Source organism: Opisthocomus hoazin, chromosome 3 (genome assembly GCF_030867145.1).
Source record: "Opisthocomus hoazin isolate bOpiHoa1 chromosome 3, bOpiHoa1.hap1, whole genome shotgun sequence".
Lineage (NCBI taxonomy): Eukaryota > Metazoa > Chordata > Aves > Opisthocomiformes > Opisthocomidae > Opisthocomus > Opisthocomus hoazin.
The window spans coordinates 57,414,577-57,438,539 of NC_134416.1; the positions used below are offsets into that span (position 1 = coordinate 57,414,577).

Genomic DNA, 23,963 nt, shown 5'->3' on the forward strand with positions numbered 1-23,963 from the left:
CAACCTTTTTTCTTATGACTCAGTCTTCTGTCTCAGGACTCAGAATTCTTCCTCAGTTTCTCCATGTTTTATTTAACTAATTCTTTCCTTGTGCCTTTTTAAAGCAGATTTCCATGTTTTCTTTAAATATCCTTTTGTTAATGACTCTGGTAACCCTACTTCTATGTAACATTCTTATCTTGCAGCAGTATGAAAAGTTTGTTGCTGCTTTCTTTTTTTTTTTTCTTTCCTTTTTTCCTTTTTTTTTTTTTCCCTGTTTTTGATATTTGCCTGGGCTCCAAGAGTATAAGTTCCTTAAGGCAGAAATATATTCCAAAGTCCAGTTTTCTTATTAAACAATGGCATGCAGAATTGTGTATCTATAGGAAATAATTGAATAAATACACTTAAAAACACTTAAAATATTCTAGAAAAGGATGAGACTCTAACTAAGAAATAGAGTATTACAGACTGAGAGTATGAATCACAGAATCACAGAATCACAGAATGGTAGGGGTTGGAAGGGACCTCTGTGGGTCATCTAGTCCAACTCCCCTGCCGAAGCAGGGTCACCTACAGTAGGCTGCACAGAACCTTGTCCAGGCGGCCTTCAGTATCTCCGGAGAAGGAGACTCCACAACCTCCCTGGGCAGCCTGTTCCAGTGCTCCGTCACCCTCAGAGGGAAGAAGTTCTTCCTCATGTTCAGACGGAACTTCCTGTGCTTCAGTTTGTGCCCACTGTCGCTTGTCCTGTCGCTGGGCACTACTGAAAAGAGCTTGGCCCCATCCTCCTGACACTCACCCTTCAGATATTTGTAAGTATATATTAGGTCCCCTCTCAGCCTTCTCTTCTTCAGGCTGAACAAGCCCAGCTCCCTCAGCCTCTACTCGTAGGAGAGATGCTCCTGTCCCCTCACAATCCTTGTAGCCCTCCGCTGGACTCTCTTCAGTAGCTCTTCATCTTTCTTGAACTGGGGAGCCCAGAACTGGACAGAGTACTCCAGATAAGGCCTTACTAGGGCAGTGTAGAGGGGAAGGAGAACTCTCTCGACCTGCTGGCCACACTCCTCCTAATGCACCCCAGAATGCCATTGGCCTTCTTGGCAGCCAGGGCACACTGCTGGCTCATGGTCTACCTGTCGTCCACCAGGACACCCAGGTCCCTCTCCACAGAGCTGCTCTCCAGCAGGTCCACCCCAAGCCTGTACTGATGCATGGGGTTGTTCCTCCCCAGGTGCAGGACCCTGTACTTGCCCTTGTTGAACCTCATCAGGTTCCTCTCTGCCCAACTTTCCAGCCTGTCCAGGTCTCGCTGAATGGCAGCACAGCCTTCTGGTGTATCTACCACACCTCCCAGTTTGGTGTCATCAGCAAACTTGCTGAGGGTACATTCTAACTCTTCATCCAGGTCGTTGATGAAGAAGCTAAACAAGGCTGGGTCCAGTACTGACCCCTGAGGGACATCACTAGTTACCAGCAGTGCTAACAGAACCCACTGAAGGAACAGGATTGAATATATGGCTCTGGTATGTTTCCACATCAAATAAAAAAAAGAAAAAGCAGTGTTTCAATTCTGTGGCTTCTAAGTTTATGCCTAGACCACCGATCCAGAAAGTTGATGCTTTCCTCCTGGGAACACGTTTGTAAGGTGCAAATGAAGGTAATATTTGGTAGTGGTTTTGATTCTGATTTTTGAGATACAACAAGAGTGTGGAGAATTTTACGCTCCTCCTCCAGCCACTCATGACAGACAGAGGATAATATTTTTTTCAGGTCTTATTCTTGCATTGATTCTAGGTCTATAGTGTCACCAAAGAGCAAAACTACAATCTATATTCATATTACCCCTCACACACACTTTGGAACCTGCAGCTCCTACTTGTCAACATTAAAACCCTGACTTTCCGAATCACTTATACAAAACAGAAGTTAACACAGCTTTAGTAAAATCCATGTCTGATGACATTCTGATGACATGCTCGGACTTCAGTCAGAAGTGTAAAACTTGCAATAGTGTATTTCAAACAAGTTATCAAGAATATATGAGATATTTAAGTCAGAGTATGTAGAAGAACTGTAAGTAGAGAATTCTCAGAGGACACACATTTTAATCTGTTTAATATGCTATTCTTTATGCTTTTATGCTTTAGTTAAAGATTTGTGCTTTTTATCATTAAAATATATTAATGAATTAATCTTTAATGCACTACATACAGTATGTTAGTATAATGTTAAGGTTGGTGTCTTTAACCGAGAAAAAGTCAGAGGAGTTAGTTATAATGCTCATACAGCACCCTTAATTCAGGCAAGCTGAACACCTGTAGTTTTTTTAAATAGTAGACATGTTAAATTTAACACTGTAGTTTATAGGTGAGACACAAGTGATGAGATATAGTTGCTGTGGGCACCATAACTCTGAAATTCTTGAGTTCTGTTATCAATAAACCCATACAGAAGTACAATACCTTTTAAGCTAAAGCTTCCCAAAATTATTTAGACACGACAGGCCAAATTTTGAAAGCTGGTTGCAGTGAATTTACCACAAAACTTCCTGTTTACACATGCAAACACTGTGTACCAAGATGAGCTTTGAATGCATTGCTGTATCCCCACAATTTGAATGTGATCGGGAGGAGGTTTCCAGTTTGAGCTCTGCTTGCCCAGGGAAGTGAGCAACCTCTGAAAAACAGCACGCTACCTTTTTAGTAGCTCTTCCACCTTTTAAGCACTCTAGTTACAGAAAAGGAAAGCTGAGCTGTTCACATAGAGACTGGGGCAAAGCAGTCTCAGGGAGTGCCACATACCCACTGGCTGATTTGCGCACTGGAAGTTACCTGAATGTGCAAAACCAAAGGAAATGACATAAACACAACCCAAGTTCCATGACTGTATTATGGGTTTATGGGTAAACCCTGTATGTGCCAAAGAGAAAAGGATGGCTATGGCTAGGAAAAAACATCCAGATTTAGAGAACAGTCTAAAACATCAATCCAGATATGCTTTTAAATTTAGTTAACACACTGAGGCAGTGTTTGTACAAACTATCTTGACTGCCTAGACAAAGCTGCAGTAGAAGAATGCAATGGATATTTGATTAAAAAGCTACTTTATTTAAACAATTTGTCCAGTTTGCTTGCAGATATTTAAGACTGAGTGTTTTCCTTTTTGTTTTTTTTTTACTTTTTCTGTAAGGTTTCAGTACTTAAATGAATATTGGGGAAAGAAATTTGGGTCCAGTTCCCCTGTATCTTATTTCAGTTTCACAAGAGTCAGAAACCCTGATTTCATAAGTTGGAGTAGGAGAAAACAGTAAGACATCAAGTAACTGGCAGAGAGCAATTGCAGGGTAAAGGAATGTTTTAGAAGTAGTAGATTTTTTGCTTTGGCTATTGATGGTTGTAACACAGAGCACTGTCTGTGTATTACTTGTGTAGGACAAACAACCCTTAAAGCTCAGCATTCTTTCATTGTACCTATTATGCGGTTAAGAAAATACAGGCAGATAAAATAATGTCAACATTTTAATACTTCTGTGCCTATAGTCAAATACCTCAAGCAATACCTACTAAAAGCAGTGAACTGATTTTCAGAGTTCTTTCTTTGATGCCTAAAAGGAACAGCTGTAACAGCTCATAGAAGACAATGCAATTTACTGTCACAGTGAAGCGTTTCATATCACGGGAAAAAAGTAAAACATAAATCTCTCTCAAAACTAAAAATTGCGAAATATAAAATCGATCACATTATTTCCCGCATTCTGTTTCTATACATATGGTACTAAACATTCTGTAGTGTATTTCCTTCTGTTGATCTGGAAAAATGCTGGGAAAAGTGCCTATGTGAACACCCAGCTCATTTATTTTTTTCAGTCAGGAGGTGTGCAAAATTTTCCCCACAGGCTCTTCCTTTGTTTGAATGGCCACTATTCTGCCTTGCAAGGTCACATACTATACTGCATGCAAGTGCATATGCCTGGTATCCGCTGCCTTAGAGGATTCATGGCATTAAGATTGACATACCTGAGATAAAGCTGTTTCATGCTTTTAAGAAAATCATACTATCCAATTACCTTGGTAATTGGATAGTATGATTTTCCAGTATGAGAACATCAAGTAGGAACATGCATGATTTTTTTTACTCTCATGAAAAAGGGGGAAGAGCTAAACTCAGATCTAACAATGTACTTCATTGTTTTTATTAAAACAGAACTATTATTATTCATACTATTGAATTAGTAGACATCCTGGAGACACTTCATTCTGTAAATGATCTATAAGATCATGGACAATTCTTCCTTTACAAGCCTAAAAATCAAGAGTGCACTTTACTTATACAAAAAGTGCAGTGAAGCAGAACACCATTATTACTTGAAAATGCATAGAAAGTATTCAGCAAAGGCCTCTACGTCAGGCAACTTACTGAAACTTAAGACGTCAGCATACAGCTAGAAATAAAATGTTTGTTACAAGTATGAAAGCTGAGCATGACTACAGTTTCTTTCTTCTGATTAAATGGCAGATATAAGATTCTTTTGCAAAATAGACTACACAGATAATATACTGCCACCAGTCAACATCTTACCTAGATTCAGCTTCATTTAGTGTATGGATTACCTGTCCTGATCCTTAACTAAATTTATGTTGCTCTGGAAGTGTTCACACTTTGTCATTAGCCAGGCTAGACTGACTGGTCAATTCCTTTAATGCATTTTTTGATATAAAGGAATTGGATTTTTCTAATAGATAGTCTAGGTCCCTACATAAAGAAACTAAGCAAACAGGTATGCTGACCCCCAGTTTTCAAACATTCATTTCAAAACTCACACATAGTGGTACGTGAACTTAACCCAGCATGTAAGGACAACGGTAAAGAACACATTTTTTATTCAATTTCTAAACAATAAAATTAGAATATCTAATTTCCTTATTTTCTGCCCATAATTGTCATTAACTTACCTTCCTGGATGAAATAGCAAACAGACTGTCTCTATAGCAAATTAAGTTCATTATTGATCTCTAGTTTGATTTGGTTTATTGCAGCGGAAATCATTAAAGCTTCTCCCTGTGCTTTGCCAAAGCGATGTGGATGACTATAGAAATAAACACAAGGACTGGAAGGAGTGGCTAACCATTGCTCACAGCAGTAGACTTGTAACTTTAGCTTTCTATTAGTATGCAAATACTTAATGAAATGAAACCACACCACTGAAGAACAATGCTTAATGACTGCTCAGTGCAGATTTTCAAACCCATGCAATTTGGTTTTCTTAGCCGTTATTATGCCTCTTCTGTGTGCTGTTAAGGAAGTTTCAATTGCCATCTTCCACTTACTAAGCCTATTCCTAGCACTCATGAATATTGAATTAATCAGACCAATAAAGATGAGTAGCGTTTCATTCTATCAATGTGCATGTGTTAAGAATCATTGAAGTATGCAAAAAAAAAGAAGCCTTAGAAAGCTAAAAGAACAATATATGTTTAATAAGCCTCAAGAGTTTTTAAAAGGATAGGAAGGTTGCTTCTCTTTAGGACAAACTTAATATGCTTAGTATCTGCAGCAACACTTGTTTTAGACTCTATTATTTCAGCAATCAGGTTCTATTATAAATTCATCTCCACATTATTTTCACATGAAGAGCATTAACAGCCAGGACAAAGACCCCGTCTGACATAGAACATTAATTCCTTAATGATAAGTGCCCACACCTTGCATCAAAGCTGAACAAGCAGTGTGAAGAATTACAATCTTCGTTCACATAACAGTAGTTTGGAAAGTCTTCTAAAACAGTTTGAAACCTCACAGAGCAAGTCAATAGACAAAATTCTTCAAGCACCGCTCCAGTTTACAATTTTCATTCATCAAATGTGCCTTGACCACCAGCTTATCTATCTGATTCACGTCCTCTTTCATGAAGAGGAATGGGTGTCTCCTACACAAAATACCCACATCTTGATGCCAGATAAATTTTCTCCTCCTGTTTTACGCATAAAAATCTAATCAATCATGAAGAGGGCCACGCAGATACGATGATTCCAGCCAATGGCTTGCAAGTTTGCCACCCCCAAATACATTCTGCAGAAAGGAAGCCAAACAACAACTATTAGCTGAAGGAAACATAACTGAAGGTCACATAGGAGGACTCTCAGCCAGGACCTCAAACTAAAACTGCTTCAGTGATACTCATGGATGACATTCTCTCTGTAGCAGAGGGCAGACGTTCATTCTCATCTTTCTCAATACCCTTGAAGCTTTCAGTGCAGTTGGCCATAATGAAATACGGCTCCTTGCCCAAGTAAAGACGACTGCTGACATGAATACTAATCCTTAAAGGACACTTTCAATGACTAGCAATGGAGAAATGTTCTTTCACTTCTAGGTACCTTCTTTTGGGGTGAATCAATTCTCTCCCTAATCATTTCAGCACCTGCATACAGTGACTAGTTGGCATCAAATGCCAATACTGTTAAATGACATGCCATTTTACCTTTCCCTACACATGACCATAAGCCCACTACAAAGCAGCCATCAGGAAACTGTCTTGTGGATGGAGAACATGTAGCTGAATCCGAATCCTTGGAAAAAAACCGATGTGGTGGGGAGAACATTTTGAGAAACAGCCCTTATGCTGTTTCTGTTGGCTGACTGTGACTGGGCAATCTCTGGTGCTTTGCTAATGTTGCACTCTCACAGGCAGCAACTGTAAGTAACACAGTTAAGCTTCCATCTCCAGCTGGCTATTAGCTTCTGTCACATTTTAGTGCAAAGTGGCCAGACTTCACTGGAACTGCCACAATGCTTTCCTTCAGATTACGGCAACGAAATATGCTTGCGTAAGAAGCGTTAATTTTGGCTCTAAGGAAACTTTTCTGGTTTCAGAACATCATACTGTGTCTTCTCAGTGACTCCAAGCTGTCCCCTCTGATCTATAGTAGTGTCTCACTGGATATCAAATCATGGTCATGGTCTTGACTCTCATCTGCTGGGAACTGAATTGCTAGAGACCAGGAAATCTCAAAGGTTTCCCAACAAACTGGTTAACAGGCTGGTGTTATGTCAGTAAAGCAAAATTAGACACAGATTTATTTGCATAAAAGACTCTTAGAGACAATTCAAAGACTGTCTCTGGAAGCTCTGGCCCATCAGAACTTTCACAGTGTTTTATCCATTTGCATGGCACATTGCTTAGCCTTTGGTGAGAGAAATACACATCTATCAGAAGTCGTTGCCCTCTACCCAAACAAGACAGTCCATTGCACAGGCTCAGGATAAGCAGATGAAGGGACAAACAGTATACAACAGATTCATGTTCTTATTGCTTAATTCACTAGTGACAAAAGCTCAGCTTAGCGACAAGCACAGTGCAAAAGCATTTGTCAGGCAGAAAAGAAACTGTGCCCAGCTGTCCCCACTCAAGACCTGTACTACAGTTTCAATTCTTGAAAGAAAAAAAATCCAATAACTGGATATAGGGGAAATATTCCTTATTACTTTGCACTGACTGAGGAAAACATATCACCCCCCAGTTTTTTTTCCCACCTACTTTGCCTGTCTCCACAAGAAAAGTTAGTGATTTCAAACTCTGATGCAAATTGAAATGATCCTCTTTGCTGGACTTGATTTGTCTTGAAGAATTCTTTTTTTTTTTTTACAGTGACTGCTAAAAATAATAAGACTAGAACACTCCAGATATTTAAGGCTATAGAAAGGAGTCAGATCCAGGACTGAGTCAAATCTTATCCATGTTTATATCAAAATAAACTGAAACAAATACCAAATGCCAGCTATTATGCACAGCCATAATTTTCATAAACATTTCTGACATAACCATATATGTAACATAGTGTCACTCGAGTATGTTGCTAAATCCTATATGTGGTATGCTGGCAACGCAAACTGGGGATCCAGCTGCCAGAATTATGTTCATTAATGGATGTGCTCTTAGAACATAAAGATGTTAACAGAATGAACCAACAGTAATTCTTCAAGTTAATCTCGAAAACATGAGATTTATGCCAGTATCTTCTATAGTGAGAAGTTGTAGAATGGTGATAAAACTAAAGGATAGAAAATTACTACCTAAGGAACATGGGCACATAAAATTGCAGCTTAATGTGAAGTACTGACATTGCTCTGAAACAGCTCTTCTAGTACTTAGGTGACGCCTTTACCGCATTACTCAGACATCAAAGGTCAGTTCAGGTTTTAATTAAATGAAAGAGAACACAGCAGTTGGTAAGGTGAAATATGTGGCAAGATCATTCTCACCAACTCAGCTGACAAAGTCTTTTTTTTTTTTCAGGCAAAATAAAGGACTGCAAAGATGAGGAGGATGGCTGTACTGAAATACTCTCCTACATATTTATCTTAATATAGCGGAGACATCTTAGGCAAGTTTTCAGGTAGGCTAAATAACCAAGATGTAGATTCAATGGAATTATTTGTTATGAACATATTTTTTGTAAATAAACTATTTTTTGCTTTATTTATATTTTTCAAGTGCTGACAAATTCTCTAACTTTATTCATTATTCATATTACCCATCACACAGCAACTTTAACACTGAAATGCATTAGCTTTCTGTGAATGATATTTTTTCAGTTTTAATATTCTTAGACACTAGTTTATTTTAAAATTCAAGAACATTTAAGAATTTTTAACTGTTTTCATGATTATTCCATTACCTGGAGGCTGGCCTAGAATACATTATAACATTTAACATTTTGTTTCACAATTGTTCCACTTGTTTCACTAGTGTTACTGAGATGTATGTTTCATATAAGCTCAGTAAAAAAAAAAAAATTGAAGCTTATACCTCATATACCTTGTAGTTCTGAATGGAAAATTGAAGGGCAAATTATATATGCTTCATTCATTTTCAGGTTATAAAGGAGTAAGAGAGGAAAAAGGTAGGTCTTCAGACATATGAAAAATGGAAGATCAATATTAATAGATATTAAAAGACAACTTCCATATATATACAAGCACATACTGAAGGATTAATTTGAATATGGTAGTTGCGACAGAAACACAAACACCACAAATGAGGAAAAAGTAGAGAATAACTGAAAATGCAGATAGACTTGCACAGATAAACCAGTATAACAGACCTAACATAAATTGCTGTGTCACAAGGATAAAAAGTTTTTAATTTAACATGCCACATTAACAAATCACGTACCAGCCACTGGTCCTTATTAGCACCTTGACCTAGGGCAATGCCCTCTATTTGGTCATCCATGGACACAGGCAACAGAAAGAGACTGGGATTGAGAAGCAGCTCCTAAGAAATCGTGGAAGTGACTTGTACTGAGACTGGAAAGCAAATTGATCTAGCGACAAGAGTTTCTTAACACTACACATTACACAATAATGCACATTACAGAGAACCTTCACACAGGAAACAGAGCACAGTACGAACCAGAGCCCTTTGCCACCAGAAAATGCTTATTACACCCAGAATCTTGGCTTTTATTTTTTTACAGTATTTCTGACAGTCTCTCACCAAGGGACAAGCGATGAAGAGGTTGGATAACTGCACCGTCATCCCCACCTACTGCATTCCACTACTCAGAAGTAAAATCTCCATCCTTAGTCCCAAGTATCAGACACAACTGACTTCAGTCTCATCAAATGAGGTCTAAAGAAAACATATGAATGATCCACATAAGAAGAAAAGAGGAATAATGCAAAAAATGTCATCCTTCATTTTTTTCTCTGTCTCTTAACGAGTGGACAAAGGACAATGGGAATAGTAATTATGGAGAATATTGAACAGCAAAACTATAATCAGAGACAAACTCTTCAGTGTATTTGATTAGCTTCAACCATGAATTCATAAAAAACAAGAGTGTCAAAAATATCTACGCATGTATTTAGACCCTATTGTTTGCAGAAAATGACTGCTGCTTACATTTCATCTTTGATAGTTTTGCTTAATTTTAATTTTTCCAGAGAAGAAGCTACCAGAGAAGTGGAGGCTGTCCAGTGTTTTATATATTATTCTCCTAAGGAGAGAAAACATTCTGAAGAAGAATTTTGAGAAAAAACGAAGCGTTCCTTCTCGCCTTCCTTCAAATTAGTTCAGTTGTAAACCTGGATCAAATAAAAGCACTTTCCTGAAGTAAGAAGCAGCTCAAAAGAAGGACCTTATCTTTCTACTATCCAGCTCCTCATTCTTGAAATAAGAAATAAAAAGAAAAATATAATTCCATTCCTAAAACGCAGGTGAGAGGAAAGGTTTGCTTGACAGTCTTTAGACTAGTCCGGGAGCTAATATCTCTTTCTGAAGACACACAGCGTTGAGCCAAGCCTCCCCTAGACCTTCGAGGATGGACACTGTACCTCAGCAGCCAGGCTGGAAGCAGAGCTTGCTGGGGTAAAGAAAGAATGTGCAATGCAGGAGGACTCTGCACTCAATCCAAATTCCAAATTATGAGAAATAACCCCATCTGTAACACGAACTACTGCCAGCTCCTTCCACATAAGTGGAAAATATCACACCAAGTGAGATAATTGTTTGTTATTTCCATGTCTTTACACTGCGAATTCATCCAGATACTTTTGTGATAAAAGCCCTTACAAGCAAAGATGAGGTCAATGTCACCTGAGATCTCTGATAGATCTATCAGGATAAACAAAATTATCCTGGGTTGGCTGAGTTGAAAAAAGTCACTCCTCCATTGTATTCAGAAACTATCACAAGAAGAGTCTGCGTGAATAAAATAGTTGGCTCTTTCAAGGATCAGAGAGTATGTCCGGGACCATAAACAACAGCTCAAATTACAAGTGAGAGTATGTCCTGGACCATAAACAACAGCTTAAATTACAAGTAGGTTGATAAATATTTAATGAGTAAAATAAAGCATCAAAGAAGCATCATAATAATGAAATTAACAGAGTTGTCCAGTATTGTCATGAATTTGCAGCTTTCATTTCATTTAGTGCATTTCTAATTATTCTAACATGGGACACCATACCTTTGGCACAATGATGAGAAAGTCACCAGGAAAACAGCAGATATACAGAATAGCTCTACAGCCCACTAACAAAGTAATATTCTTCTGCTGCTAATACATACTTATATTGCAAGACAGCCAAAAGGCCTCTATTAGATTCTGCGCCCCATTGTGCTGGGCACTGTGGAAACACAAAAGGGAACAAAGTCCAAGCCCCAAAGGGATTGTAGTGTAAAAAGACGAGTGATATAGTGAAGAGAAAGGCAATGAGATGCATTCCAAATTAAGACTGACTTTTTAATATCTATATCCATTTTGTCATCCTTTTAAGCTGCCAAGAAAGAAGAATAATCCTGACCTGCTTCCTTAAATCTATCCTATTCTGTTTGACTGTTATTTCCAATGTCAATCAAAGCCTGGTTAAGATTTTCCTTTTCTTTAAAAACAATTTCTAACCAGTTATATTTCCATGGCTTTTATAAATAAACATAAAATTAGAAAAAAATGAGTTGAAATGAAATGAAAAAAAATGAAGTGAAATGAAATGAAATGAAATGAAAACCAAAACAAAACTACCAGTGAGGATGGGAAACACACTGAGAATGTAGTTATTCTAAGTGATAATTTAGTTATTTTAATTCCTGCCCTTGACAATTTTTGGACATATTTTCATACAGACACTGATAATGTCCTCTAATTCCACTTCAAGAGTCTATTCCTGTCAGTTTAATATTATCTAAAAGTCCCTATGGAGGTGTTCATTTAAAGCTGATGCTGGCACAGTTTTTCGCTCTTTTCTAGCCATCTGGTCACATACTGAATTGTCAGCTATTTTATCCAAACCTGAGAGGAAGATTGAAGGAGTAAACAAAAATATCAATAACAGAAATTTCAGGGTTCAAAGTAACTGCAACAATCAAGCCTAAAGTTACTATTTCTTCTCACTCACAAAATTCAGACAAAGAAACTTAATACAAAAAAAAATATCTCAAAAGGTTGCAACCTAAGGCTATTTTGAAACCTCTGTCTCTCCCCAGTCCATACACATACCTGTAAACACACACTGAGCATTCATATTGCCCCCTATCCCCCTACCCCACTCTCCTAACAATTAATAAAAAAAACACAGATCCATTTCTTTACATTTAAAACTTAGAATCCCAGAGGCTGGCATTCAAAATTATTTTGCAAGCCATTCAATAAAACCTTTTAAGATCAATTTTTGAATGCGGATGCCTCAGTCCTACGCTTTCTCTGCGTACTGACTTAAACAACAGAATGTGGAAGCTGACTGTCTTATTAACGCACCCATACAAGAGCACTCGCTACAGTTTCTATACAAATAGCCAAGAGTCCCACTACATTAAAATGAAACCAAATTGTCTTAGCAAACCTCTTTTTTCCTCATGGTCTTCTCTCTTCTCTGCGCAACGTTGTTCCATCTTACACAAACACTTAGATGTGCCATAAGTGCTTTGTTTAAAGTGCATAAAAGCTATCCACAGCTCTCTTAAGAATGAAACAGTTTTAATATTTTCTGATCCATGTTCCTGCCACAAACATCCACCGGCAGTATGATAGCTCCAAGAGCAGACATCTGATTCTTGACATTTAAAGATACAATACTGGTGAAAAATAGTGACGCTGTATTAACTGCAAACAGCTTGTGAGGGAGTAGGTGATGTACTCCTAAAATGTATAATCAGAACAAGCAATAATTTCAACCTTTTGATTTTTTTTTTTGACTCAAAGCCATGAGAAAAAGGAATAGCCAGATAAACAAATCTGGACACATTACAATAACTATTTTATGAGAATTTATATTCTATAGCAAAAAGCAAAGTAGGTTGTTCTCCTGCTGGAGAAAGTATTAAGGTACCCCAAAGTTTCTCAAAAGGGTCTCAAAAGCTTTCATAATAAAATAAGCAGTAAATGAAGGCAAATCTTGAAATTACAGAAATCAAAGAATTTGTATCCTGGTAACATTCGGTTAATTGACATTGTAATTCTAACTGCAAGAACTACAACCTCAAATTCTCTATACCCCCACTGTGACTGCCTTATAAATTCAAAAAGTATACAGAAAGGTCTTATTTTTCCCACATGAAAAAATTAAGCCTGTTCCTACATGAATAGTTTCTTCCAAATACTGAATGCTGGAAAAAAAGCCACCAAAAAAAAACCAAAAAAAAAAAAAAAGAAAAGAAAAGGAAAGAAAAAGCAGATTTATTTTTAATTTCAGCAGCATTACCCCTTGTTTGGTGCTCAGTGACCTCTCAGGCAAGTTGAAATATCAGAGCAAACCTCCATCCCCCACAAACACCTGAGACAAGGCAGAGCACAGTTAACAGCAATCAGTTCTCCACACTGTACCTGGAGGTACTGACATGACCGTTCCTGTTGACACGCCTCTGCCTTCACCACTGTCTGGTCCATGTTAACTGATGCTTTCTGGTAAACTTCACGGGCTCTGCTCACAGTTAATGTAGATGACCAAGAGCTTTTCTTCATTAAATGGGAGTCCAAATTCACAGGCAGGTTTGCACAGGTAGAGCATTTGACATCATTATTGCTTCTGGATGACTTCACAGTATGTTCGCTAATAGTGTTATAGGCTTCCATAAAGTATTGGGAAGAAGAACGATCAGGGCATCTTCCCATGGTCATGACCCCACTGGGACCATGATAAATGCAAACATCATTGTCCAAGTTGTCATCTGAACTCCACCATCCTGATGCATTGGATCTGGGCTTACCTTCTGATCGCCTTTCTTTACTCTTGCTGCGCTTCCCATACCTCATCGTCTGTGACTCCTCTGGGCTCGCTTTTCCCCCATTGACGCTCCCCTTGGATGGTCCCTCCAGTGAATGGGACTTAGTAAAGAGCTTTTGGACAGAATGAACCAGATGCCTGATCCTCCCTGGGCTGTCACTGCGGTGCTCCATGGCAGTCCGCTTGTACTGCAGAGTGTGGTAGCCATCCCGATTCAGAGGCAGCTGCCGCTCAAACTGGTCCAATAGGTTGGCAGGAATGCGGTTGGTCTTGTTGGCAGTTCCATGGGGCACCAGGGCACACTCGTCCTTGAGTTCATGGTGGGAACTGTAATGCCTCCGGGGAAACGTGCTGCTGGCAATCTGATCGTTGTAGGGCACCATGCACTCTGCCTGAAAAGAGTTCCTTTGAGTGTAGTAAGGGTGATCTGCAGGATGAGGGTCCACCGGGTTTAACAAATATGGCTTCCTGTCCGGATGGTGTGGCAGACTGTCACACGCAGGGTCACAGGCAACCCCATGATGATGACTACGGCTGCTAGATAATCCCTTCATTGTCGATGTAAAGAAGGTCCCAAAGTCATCTAACACGTATGGCTATGCAACGGGCAGATCTCAGAGAAAGGCCTAAGAGAATGAAAAACAATAGAAGCCATAAGATATCAAAGGTATGAGAAAAAAGAGCACGTGCACTTCTAGCATGTATTGTTCCTTATTGTAAAACTCATTGGAATAAATATTCTGATTCTTTTTATCACTTAATTTCCCCTATGTACAAACATAGTCATAAGGGATACCTAAATAATATACAAGAAAAGTGATCTTGTTCCACCAGCTGGAAAACAGAAGCAAGAAGATTTTTCTAGTATGAAATTCACTGTTGTTCAATAATCCACAGCAAGAGAAGTATCACCACCTATACTCCAAAACCTCAGTCCTGAAAACATTCACGGACATGAGGCCTGAATTGCTCATCTACGTGTTTTCAGGGCCAAGTAAAAAGTGGAGTGTAATTAATGGGAAACTTTTCTCTGTCTTCAAAGCACATCTGTTCATGATTCAAGTGTAATTTTACTTGATCTCAGTGTTGTCTGCCTAGACTGTAAGCATCTCAAGACAGTATCAAAACATTATTTCAGTAAGTTTTTTTCAAATTAAGTAGAAAACAAAATTACACTACACTAACTGTCAAAATGAAGCCAAACCAACTGTTTAACAGCCTATATATATTTAGGGTTGTTGTATTTACTGTTTACTCTCACCTATTCACAAAAAAAATTATCTTATTCTGGTAACGCATGGCTTCATTTAATTTTCCATAAACTTCAGAGTACTAAGCTGTGTTTAGATATCCCTACCTGCTCTTTCTACTGTTAGGGGAATTGGTATAGCAAAAACTTCCACGCTGCTGTAACAGTGTAAGGGATTTCAATGCTTAATACCTGATTGCAGTTATTTGGCCCTGAAGTGACTCACGATGTTACAGACTGCTGATTACAACAAGTTGAAAATGAAATTCTTCCTCACAAGTGATATATTAACCACTCTGAAGCAGATGTCCTCATTTCAGCTCTCACAACCAGCAAAAGTTTGGATGAAACTGCTACTGCAATCTCTGAGCTACTAATGTATGAATTACGGGGTTTCACATGTGGCAAAATATCTGATGAGCAGAAGACTCCTTAGAGGATGTCCTCTTATAGCGCACACAACCGAAATGGAGTCACTCAGCTACTTTATTTCTTTCCAGCATGGCTAATCACATCATACTTTTGGAAATGTCATTCTTGAGATCTTTCTTGAAGTATGGATAGACATGCATAGCAAAGAGTTTTCCACTATGTTCCTCCAGTGTTCTTGCAGATAAAGTTCATGTTTTAACAGGTTGTAGACATCGTGCCTACTGGCAAATTGGCAACAATGAAGTTTTCTAAAATAGCATTAACTTAATGTCAGTCTGCAAAAGCATGCTCTGTATTTCTTCAGAACATATTTTACATTTTCTTATGAATCTGTGCTGAGCTAAAGAGTTTTTTTTCAATATGCTTCAAAGCTAGTGGGGATGTCCTGCATTTCACTCCTCCTCAATGGATCCCTGCAATGCAGAAAATGTTCTTTCTCAGGAGATCCTGAATTCCAAAAACAGAGTTTTCAAGATACCACAAAAGGCACTTGAAATATTCCAAATGGATGAGTTCACTGGCTTACCTGAAGAGGAGAATGCCCAAAGGTACTTTGAAAAGCATAAAAATAATATATTCAGAGAGCTGGACTTGTCAGTTATACTGTAGTGACAATCCTTGGCACTTCTAAAGATTATTTTACTTCCCTACCTCCTTTAAAAATGTGATCTATTAGAATGTGTAATACAGAAAGATCCAAAGGGATGTAGTAGTATATCCATTACTTGGATCATTGAAAAGGTGTCCTGACCAAGAATATCTCATCAAGAAGAATACCTGTATCTAAAGGATATCATTATGGTATAAAAATCTTCCAATCTCTGGTATCTATGAATACCTTTCACATTTGAAGGCTTGTGAAAACAATGCCTCAGCCAGTTAATTTTTCTTTAAATCCATTTACAATCATGCAACTCTCCTCAAGATGATTGATAAATTATCTTAGGGCTAACAATAGACTAGTGCACTATATAAGATAAAAATAGTAAAACCTGGCCCCCAAAATATGAGAAAGACATGGAGAAGTACAGTAAAGTGGGACTTGCCCAGAACCAGTGATTTATTTCCATTTTTTCATTACCTGAATGGCTATGAATTTTGCATTTTTGTCTACTGTGGATAAATAGTATATGTAGACAAAGAACAGAAATGACAGATAATTTACAGAATACTGAAGTCATGACAGGCATGGGGGATGTCACGGAATGATTAAAAATATGTAGTCATAATATATTGATAGATGAGAATGTCTGGGATGAGGAAACACTTGATCTGATTTGTAGGATGGGACAGAACACTGTGGAACATCTTGAAGATAAAGATGAGCTTAAAAGATTTAAGTACAGTTTGAGCAATGAGTGCAGCAGTGTTACCAGCTGTGTTTTGGATGGACTGTTGGTATGGATGTTAAGGAGGATGTGCAATAAGTCTTAAAAAGTGAAAAAGCTTATGAAAAGTGACATTTGCCCGTATTGAGAGAACGGTACAAGCTCTCTATAAATTGTGGAGGAAGACTGGCTAAGCACTGCTGTATGAGCTTGGATGGCAAGTAGGATGGTGGAAATGTTTAGGAGAAAAGATAACATTCAGTTCTACACCCATTTTGAGTCTGAGCTGTCAATGAATCTTCCATAAGGAAGTACTGGAGAAAAAAGCAGAAAATAGGTAGGATGATCTGTCCAAGAGGAATCAGATGAACAGATACAGAGAATAACAGAGAAAATACATTTGTGAAAGCAAAAGATCATAGAGTTACAAAAAAAGGAGGGTAAAGTTTTGCAGCAACAGCAGCAGATCTAAAAGAGGGGGAAAAAAGAAGATGAGAAAGTGATAAAAAAACCAAGGCAAAACCAGAAGGGAGCAAGCAACCTGTGTAACAAAAAGGAGTGATATTAAAGGCTTCAAAACCTGGGAGAAATTAAAATTCAGAGTAAAAATTGTTCATTCCCAACTCTTAGACTGGGTATGTGTTATAAGAGTTTTTTTCTGCTGCAACAGCATTGAAAACATTTATTTTATCGTGTGTCAATTGTGATAAAAACCTAAGAGTATTAACTAGAATGTAGCTTCATTTTACCTTAACTATGCTACTGCTGCTACAGCATTTAGTGTAATGAATTAGAAAAAAAATAGAATGTACCATAGTGCACCTTCCAGGAAGGAAAGAATAAGTAGAATACGATCTGCATTGAAGAAAGGAGTGGTGATTTTCCTAAATATTTCACGGATCATTCTTCTGCACAGAAGAAAACCTAACACAATTCCTAAATCACTCTCACACCTCAATCCTGCTTTAATATGTTAAGATGTGAATATACATCTAGGAAAAAACCACCATGCAGTCTCTGATTCCATCAGTATTTTTCAACAAATATGCATAATTTTCTATAATTGTGTTGGATGAACATATCTATCAAATGTTTAGTGCAATTAACAGCTGGAGACAGGGCTATCTGATCATGCCATTAATAGCTGACAGGAAGCCAATTAAGATTTTTATTGTATTGTTATTTTTTGGCCAAAATAGGAACATTTAATTACTCATGAAATAAGGCAAGATAATTGATGAACATATTGTGTCTTAATGAACAGTGGAAACAGCAATTCTATGGACAGCAAACCAAACCTACTTAATGGCATAGGAATAAATAGGACGTTAAATAGATACAGCATTGTAAGGCTGAAGAATTATTATTACTTTCAACATTCATGTCACATTTGCTTTTGTTTTCTTGAGGATGCCCTAGTTAAGAAGGATATGAATATATACATCCTTGCTACTAGCACGGTGTCCTTAATGGACAAGTATTTGCTGGAATAACTTAGTGGCTAGAAAAATGCGTAATTAATTCTTATGTAATTAAAGTCAAAATGCATGCAAAATAACAAAACCTGACTGCATAAATTACCTATACTTTTGCAAATTTTAACTATATTAATTCATTCACAAAACATGTATTCAAGAAACACATTCTTTCCCTTAGATATATGCAAAAACTTCTCTCTTATAAAGGATATACTGATATGTCACACAGCCCATCCTATTTTATCTCACGAGACTGCAGAAATATGTTTCTGACATTTCTACAGGAAGCTGTGAAAAATAATCTGGTAACAAATGCTTTCACTACAACAATGCATACATAGGTATAGAGAAAGTAGATAACACAGGAGAATGTGGCAAGTAGTAGAAAACGGACCATTAATAACTCTGAATGACTAATACAGTAAAAATAGTGTATGGCCATTAGCGACTTACAAAACTTCATAACTGAAATATATTTTATAGGATCAGTGTGAAGAGTCAACATTCATAATTTTCTCTTTTTTCAGTTATCTGATTATGTTGTAGCAGTTCAAGATTCAGAGCAATGCAAACTGCCATATGCACAATATAATACACAATGTAAAATGTAAGGTCAGTAACTTCTAAGATAACTGACAGAATGGCAGTGATATCTATGTCAACGTGTGTAGCTTAACTACAAAAACGTGCAGGCAAGTTATATATGAGAAACAGATAAACATGCTCTTGCAATTTGTATTAGCAACATACAGAAAGAAGGCAATGCAACTATATTATGTGTAGTTACCAACAGAGACACCCTAACAGCCAGCCCTAGCCCTAATGCCAACAGAGACACCCTAATTAAGCATCATCAGGTCCACAGCACCTTAAGTCTACTGTCCTTGTGTGTTCAGAAACTAAGGAGTGAGAGAGATTGGATTTTTTTTTTTTTGGTGAACGTGGTTCTTCTAAGACAGCAGTCAGTGAGTTAGAGGATGCTTCTGAATCCTCAGTTTTGTGCCAGGTCCAGAAACTGAAGCACTGCTGGAAGGCAGTGTAAACACATAATGTCATGTACGTACAGCTCTGAGTCAGGAAAGCATTTAGTCATGGGTGCCAATTAAAACACATATCTGGACCTTATTGGTATTTCTACCTCAGATCACAGCACTCTTTTCAAAGAAATGCTGGGTTACTGTTTGAAGTAAGAGGACATAAATTCTGCTTTTTAGCAGTACTGTTTGTAGTTGTGCTCCCATTTTATGCTCTATGGTAAACAAACAGAGGTTCTCATTTCCATATTGAACCCCAAAGATTCTCAGCATTTTATTTATTTATTGTTTATTTTCTCACATGCTGTGAGATGTTCCCAGTGAAATTCCTTTCCCTGATTCTCAGACTTTTACAAACACATGGAAGACACATTCATGCTGAGAATCAAACTTCTACACGCTCCTCATGCAGCACAATGCTTTATACCAAAGGTCTTGATATTTTACAGTCATTCTGTGTAGCCTTTCTGTTACGTTACATAATGAAAATCTAGACATCAATAAAAGCATACATATTCTAAAATGCATCTATCCACATGTTTTATTGAAGGTGTTCAGAAGAAAATGAGGTCTCAAATTATCTTCCTAATCCATTTTGGCATGTAATATGAAAGATACTGTGCCTTGGGTAAAACTCTCAAAAGAACATCTGGCTTTTGCTTCCATGTCAGCAATCACACCAGGCAAGCGATACCTACAACATATTTTAATCTTGAACAACGGACAGGGAGTCATACAGAGAAATGTTTTGGCTAGTAACACAAACTCATTCCAAGTTCACAGGCAGATCAATAAGTGGCAGTAATTGGGGAAAAATGTAATTAAACTCTGGCTGATCTGTGAGGAGTCCCTTGTGACTGGTATGCATACAGAAAAAACGAGAGGCATCCCACCAACCATGTCATATAAAGGATGTTTTTTCTTTCTGTCTGCATCCAGCAATCTTTAGTTTGCATATACTTGTGGTGACAAGTTTCACATTTACTTCTGATGACTATTTTCATGCATGTGCTTCTGGAGAGCAACTGTGGTGGTCAGTACCAGCGTAGCATGTGCTTTGAAGGTTTGGATTTGGATTTCTTTTCTTCATCCCTGTGGCTAATAGCAAGTCGGTTCTTTACTAGGAGTGTCACTAAAACTGTAGTCTCTAAAGTAACCTAACACATAATCAATCTCTGAGTCATATCTAAATACATTACAAGGTCTGAAAGAATTCTAGCAGTAATATGTCAGCAAAATTTTGACACACAGAGTCTCTTTTTTTCGATCCTGTTAGGAGTGTGACTGGCAATAGGCAGGATTGCGTGCAAAAATCTTGGCTCTACAAATAGAAATACTAAACTGTAATCATCTGCTCTTCCACCCTCCTCATTTGCACACACAATTAACAGTCAACTTTTAAAAAATTCTGATCTGCATGAGTGAGTAATAATCTACTGTTTAATTAGGCTGCTCATGCCTTTTCTGCAGTGTGGGACACAGAGTCTCTGACTCGATAAGGTACAGCACATCGGTTGGAGAGCCTGTTGTGAATTCCACTGCAAATTCAGAACTGCAAATTAACATTTTCTTCTCCCAGAAAGAAAACAACCAGAAGCTTATGTCTATATAACATGCATGTAAGATAACACATTAAATGGAATCATTTGATAAATGTCACATAGGCAGTATTGAAGCATGCACCTCATATAAAATCTTAGAAGTTGCATTTTATCCTTCTCATTCTGTAGGATGATAAACTTTATGACCTTAATGGTTTATTTTACCAGTACTTACAATGGGTTTCCAGAAAGCTGTTTGGGCTGGGGGAACAGCGAAAGTGGATGAAAGGAAGATATTCCAAAATTTGGAATGAGGTTAACACATAATTACCTGCGTTGCTCTCTTCTAGGTACTCTACTGCCACACCTAACTTTGTGATTCTAGAGATCTTTTGCTTGCTTTCCTCACAGCGGATTTTGTAAAATGCAAGGATTACAGTCACTACTTTCTAGCAATTACAGATAATCAATGTGATTTAGATTGCTTATATTATCTCACGATTACAAAAGGAAGCAAGAGTGATGGACAGGCCACACGTTCCTACAGCACTGACATCTCATAATAATAGAGGGGCTATCATAGTGGCATAAATCATACAGCATTAAATGACTAATACACACATGAAAATCTCAGGTATGTATACAGATTCCTGCAAGCCAGTCAGTTATGAATGTCAAAGGCTTATTTTTCTAGTAGGAATGAGATGATGAGCAGATAAAACCCACATTCAATGTGTGCAATGTCCTTTCCCTGTGAAAGTCAAGTAATTTCATGCGAAGTAATGCGGTCACGAAGTGAAAATTGACATCCCTGTACTAAAAGCAGCACTTGATCCTCATTGCTAGGACACTAATGTGACCAAGCAAAAGAGCCACTACAGCGTCTAGTGACTATTTGACAGTGGTATAATAGAAGATGCTAACCCAAGTCAGACCTTGCACCAACATTACACAATCCTTGGCTGCATGGCTCACTAACTCATTTTTTAACCATTTTTTTAAGTGCTCTGCAATTCTGTAGCATGGCATTTTTGTGACAGGAATCACAGTTGTATTATTGCCTGAGCTACAGGTTTTCATGATCTCCAGAGCTTTTCCACACATATCTTGAAATGACAATATTCACTGTCAAGCCAGGCAACTGGCTTTTCTTAGTCCTGTGCACTACAGTCCTCTCAAGGCACACTACACCAGAGAATCTATACCCTTTATTGCAGTGACAGTGTGATTATATGATGTTGCTGGTCTTGACCAGCAATTCTCATCACTCAAATGGGCTCTAAGCTTTTTATTCCTTACTATCTAGAAGTTAAGATAAACATGTTAACTATTTATTTCTCCACAAAAAAAATCACTCAACTCATTTTAATGAAACATACTTTTATGAGACTCCTTCTACAGTTCCAGTCTTACTCACAGACCTTGACCTCATTTAGCAGAAATAGAGATTGATTTCCTTGAAAAATGTTCTTCCAAGTACACTGTGATCTTTTAATCCAAGAAAAAGTGAATGCTACAAAAACATAGAAGCATCAGAGTCTCTATGCTTGCAGATGGTCTCCCATCTTGGCTATCAATTGGTAGCTCTATTCGAACGGTGTCACCCCTGAAAATCTGTTGCCAGCCCCAGTAACTAGTGAAAATGGAGAAAGAAATTTACAAGTGTTTTAATGGAGAAACTTAATGGAAACCTTACAGGAGCTCTGTGAAGACCAAGGGTAAGAGCTGTGAAGATATTAGTTTTAACAGAATAACGCTATAGAGCTTATTCAGCTTCACAGCTGAACAGCCCATATACTACACCCAATAGCCCATCAGAAAGAAAAAAAACCTGCAAAGCCTCAGTGAAAATGTGCCATAATGCAACTACCAGTAAGAACTTCCTGGAAAATTCACTTCATAGTCACATTTGTGTTATGGAGCTTTGACTGTATCAACAAATGTCACCACTATGATTGCTCTGCCTGGTCACGGATATGTTACAGGTCCTGTGTGCCCAAGCTACGTTTCTTCACTGAGGGAGTAGGAAAAGACATGTTCCTTCCAGCTCAATCTAAAACTATAAAACAGCAAGCATAATCTTGGTTTGGCATTGTATATGAAACGTCTGATTAAAAGGCAGAGAATAACAGGACTGTTGTAACTGTTCCCTAAAACAAGGCTGTAACACTGAACTTCCTGAGTTTGAGTTTTTTTTAAAAAAAACAACTAAAACCTGAACCAAACCCTCATATATATACTATGGTATATAAATGCAGTTAAAGAACTTTAACCACATTATCTTTGATGGCTATAGTAACTGATCTATATTTGTTGTCACATAGTAGATGGAATGGAAATAGCTTCTGGTTTTATAGCAATGCTATGAAATTGAGTTAGATTTGGTGGAAGTCTTAACCCACTTGCTCCAATCAGCTTGTCTCCTTTCACCTCTCCTGGCATAAAAATAATAAGAAACAGAAAAATCTTCTTTTCAGAGGAAAACATTTACTAAAAAAAATTTCCGTGTAGCTCTAGTTATGAAGAAACTGAAATAGCAATCATTTTGAAAGTAGACCATTTTTCACAGAACTCTGTGAAAAATATTTGTGAGCTATGGCAAACTGGGAAGTCATAGCATTACAGAATGCTTCGGGTTGGAAAGGACCTTTAGAGGTCATCTAGCACAACGCCCCTGCAGTGAGCAGGGACATCTTCCACCAGACCAGATTGCTCAGAGCCCCATCCAACCCAGACTGGAATGTGTCCAGGGATGGGGCCTCCACTACCTCTCTGGGCACCCTGTGCCAGTGTTTCACCACCCTCATGGTAAAAAATTTCTTCCTTAAATCTAGTCTAAATCTACCCACCCTTAGTTTAAAGCCATTGCTTTTTCTCCTACTGCAACTAGCCCTGCTGAAAATATTTTCCCCATCTTTCCTATAGGCCCCCTTCAGGTTATAAGGTCTCCTCACAGCCTTCTCTTCTCCTGGCTGAACTGCCTCAACTCTCTCAGCCTTTATTCACAGGAGAGATGCTCCATTCCTCTGATCATTTTTGTGGCCCTCCTCTGGACCCGCTCCAACAGCTCCTTGTCTGTCTTCTGCTGGGGTCTCCAGAGCTGGATGCAGGACTCCAGGTGGGGTCTCACCAGAGCACAGGGGCAGAATCCCCTCCCTTGACCTGCTGGCCACGCTTCTCTTGATGTAGCTCAG

General features: G+C 38.1%; 1 protein-coding gene across 10 annotated transcripts in view; it reads right to left on the reverse strand.

Moving 5' to 3' along the window:
- The window catches only part of DLGAP1 (DLG associated protein 1), a 451,293-nt gene that overhangs the window by 134,224 nt on the left and 293,106 nt on the right, over positions 1–23,963 (reverse strand). For 9 of the 10 annotated variants that reach the window (XM_075416406.1, XM_075416413.1, XM_075416410.1 and 6 more), the window contains one exon: positions 13,308–14,333. In XM_075416406.1, the coding sequence (XP_075272521.1) occupies positions 13,308–14,261 (954 nt within the window). In that variant the 5' untranslated portion in view covers positions 14,262–14,333. Of the gene's footprint in view, positions 1–12,327; positions 12,522–13,307; positions 14,334–23,963 lie in introns of those variants that run through there. The other variant, XM_075416415.1, reaches the window with a different exon arrangement.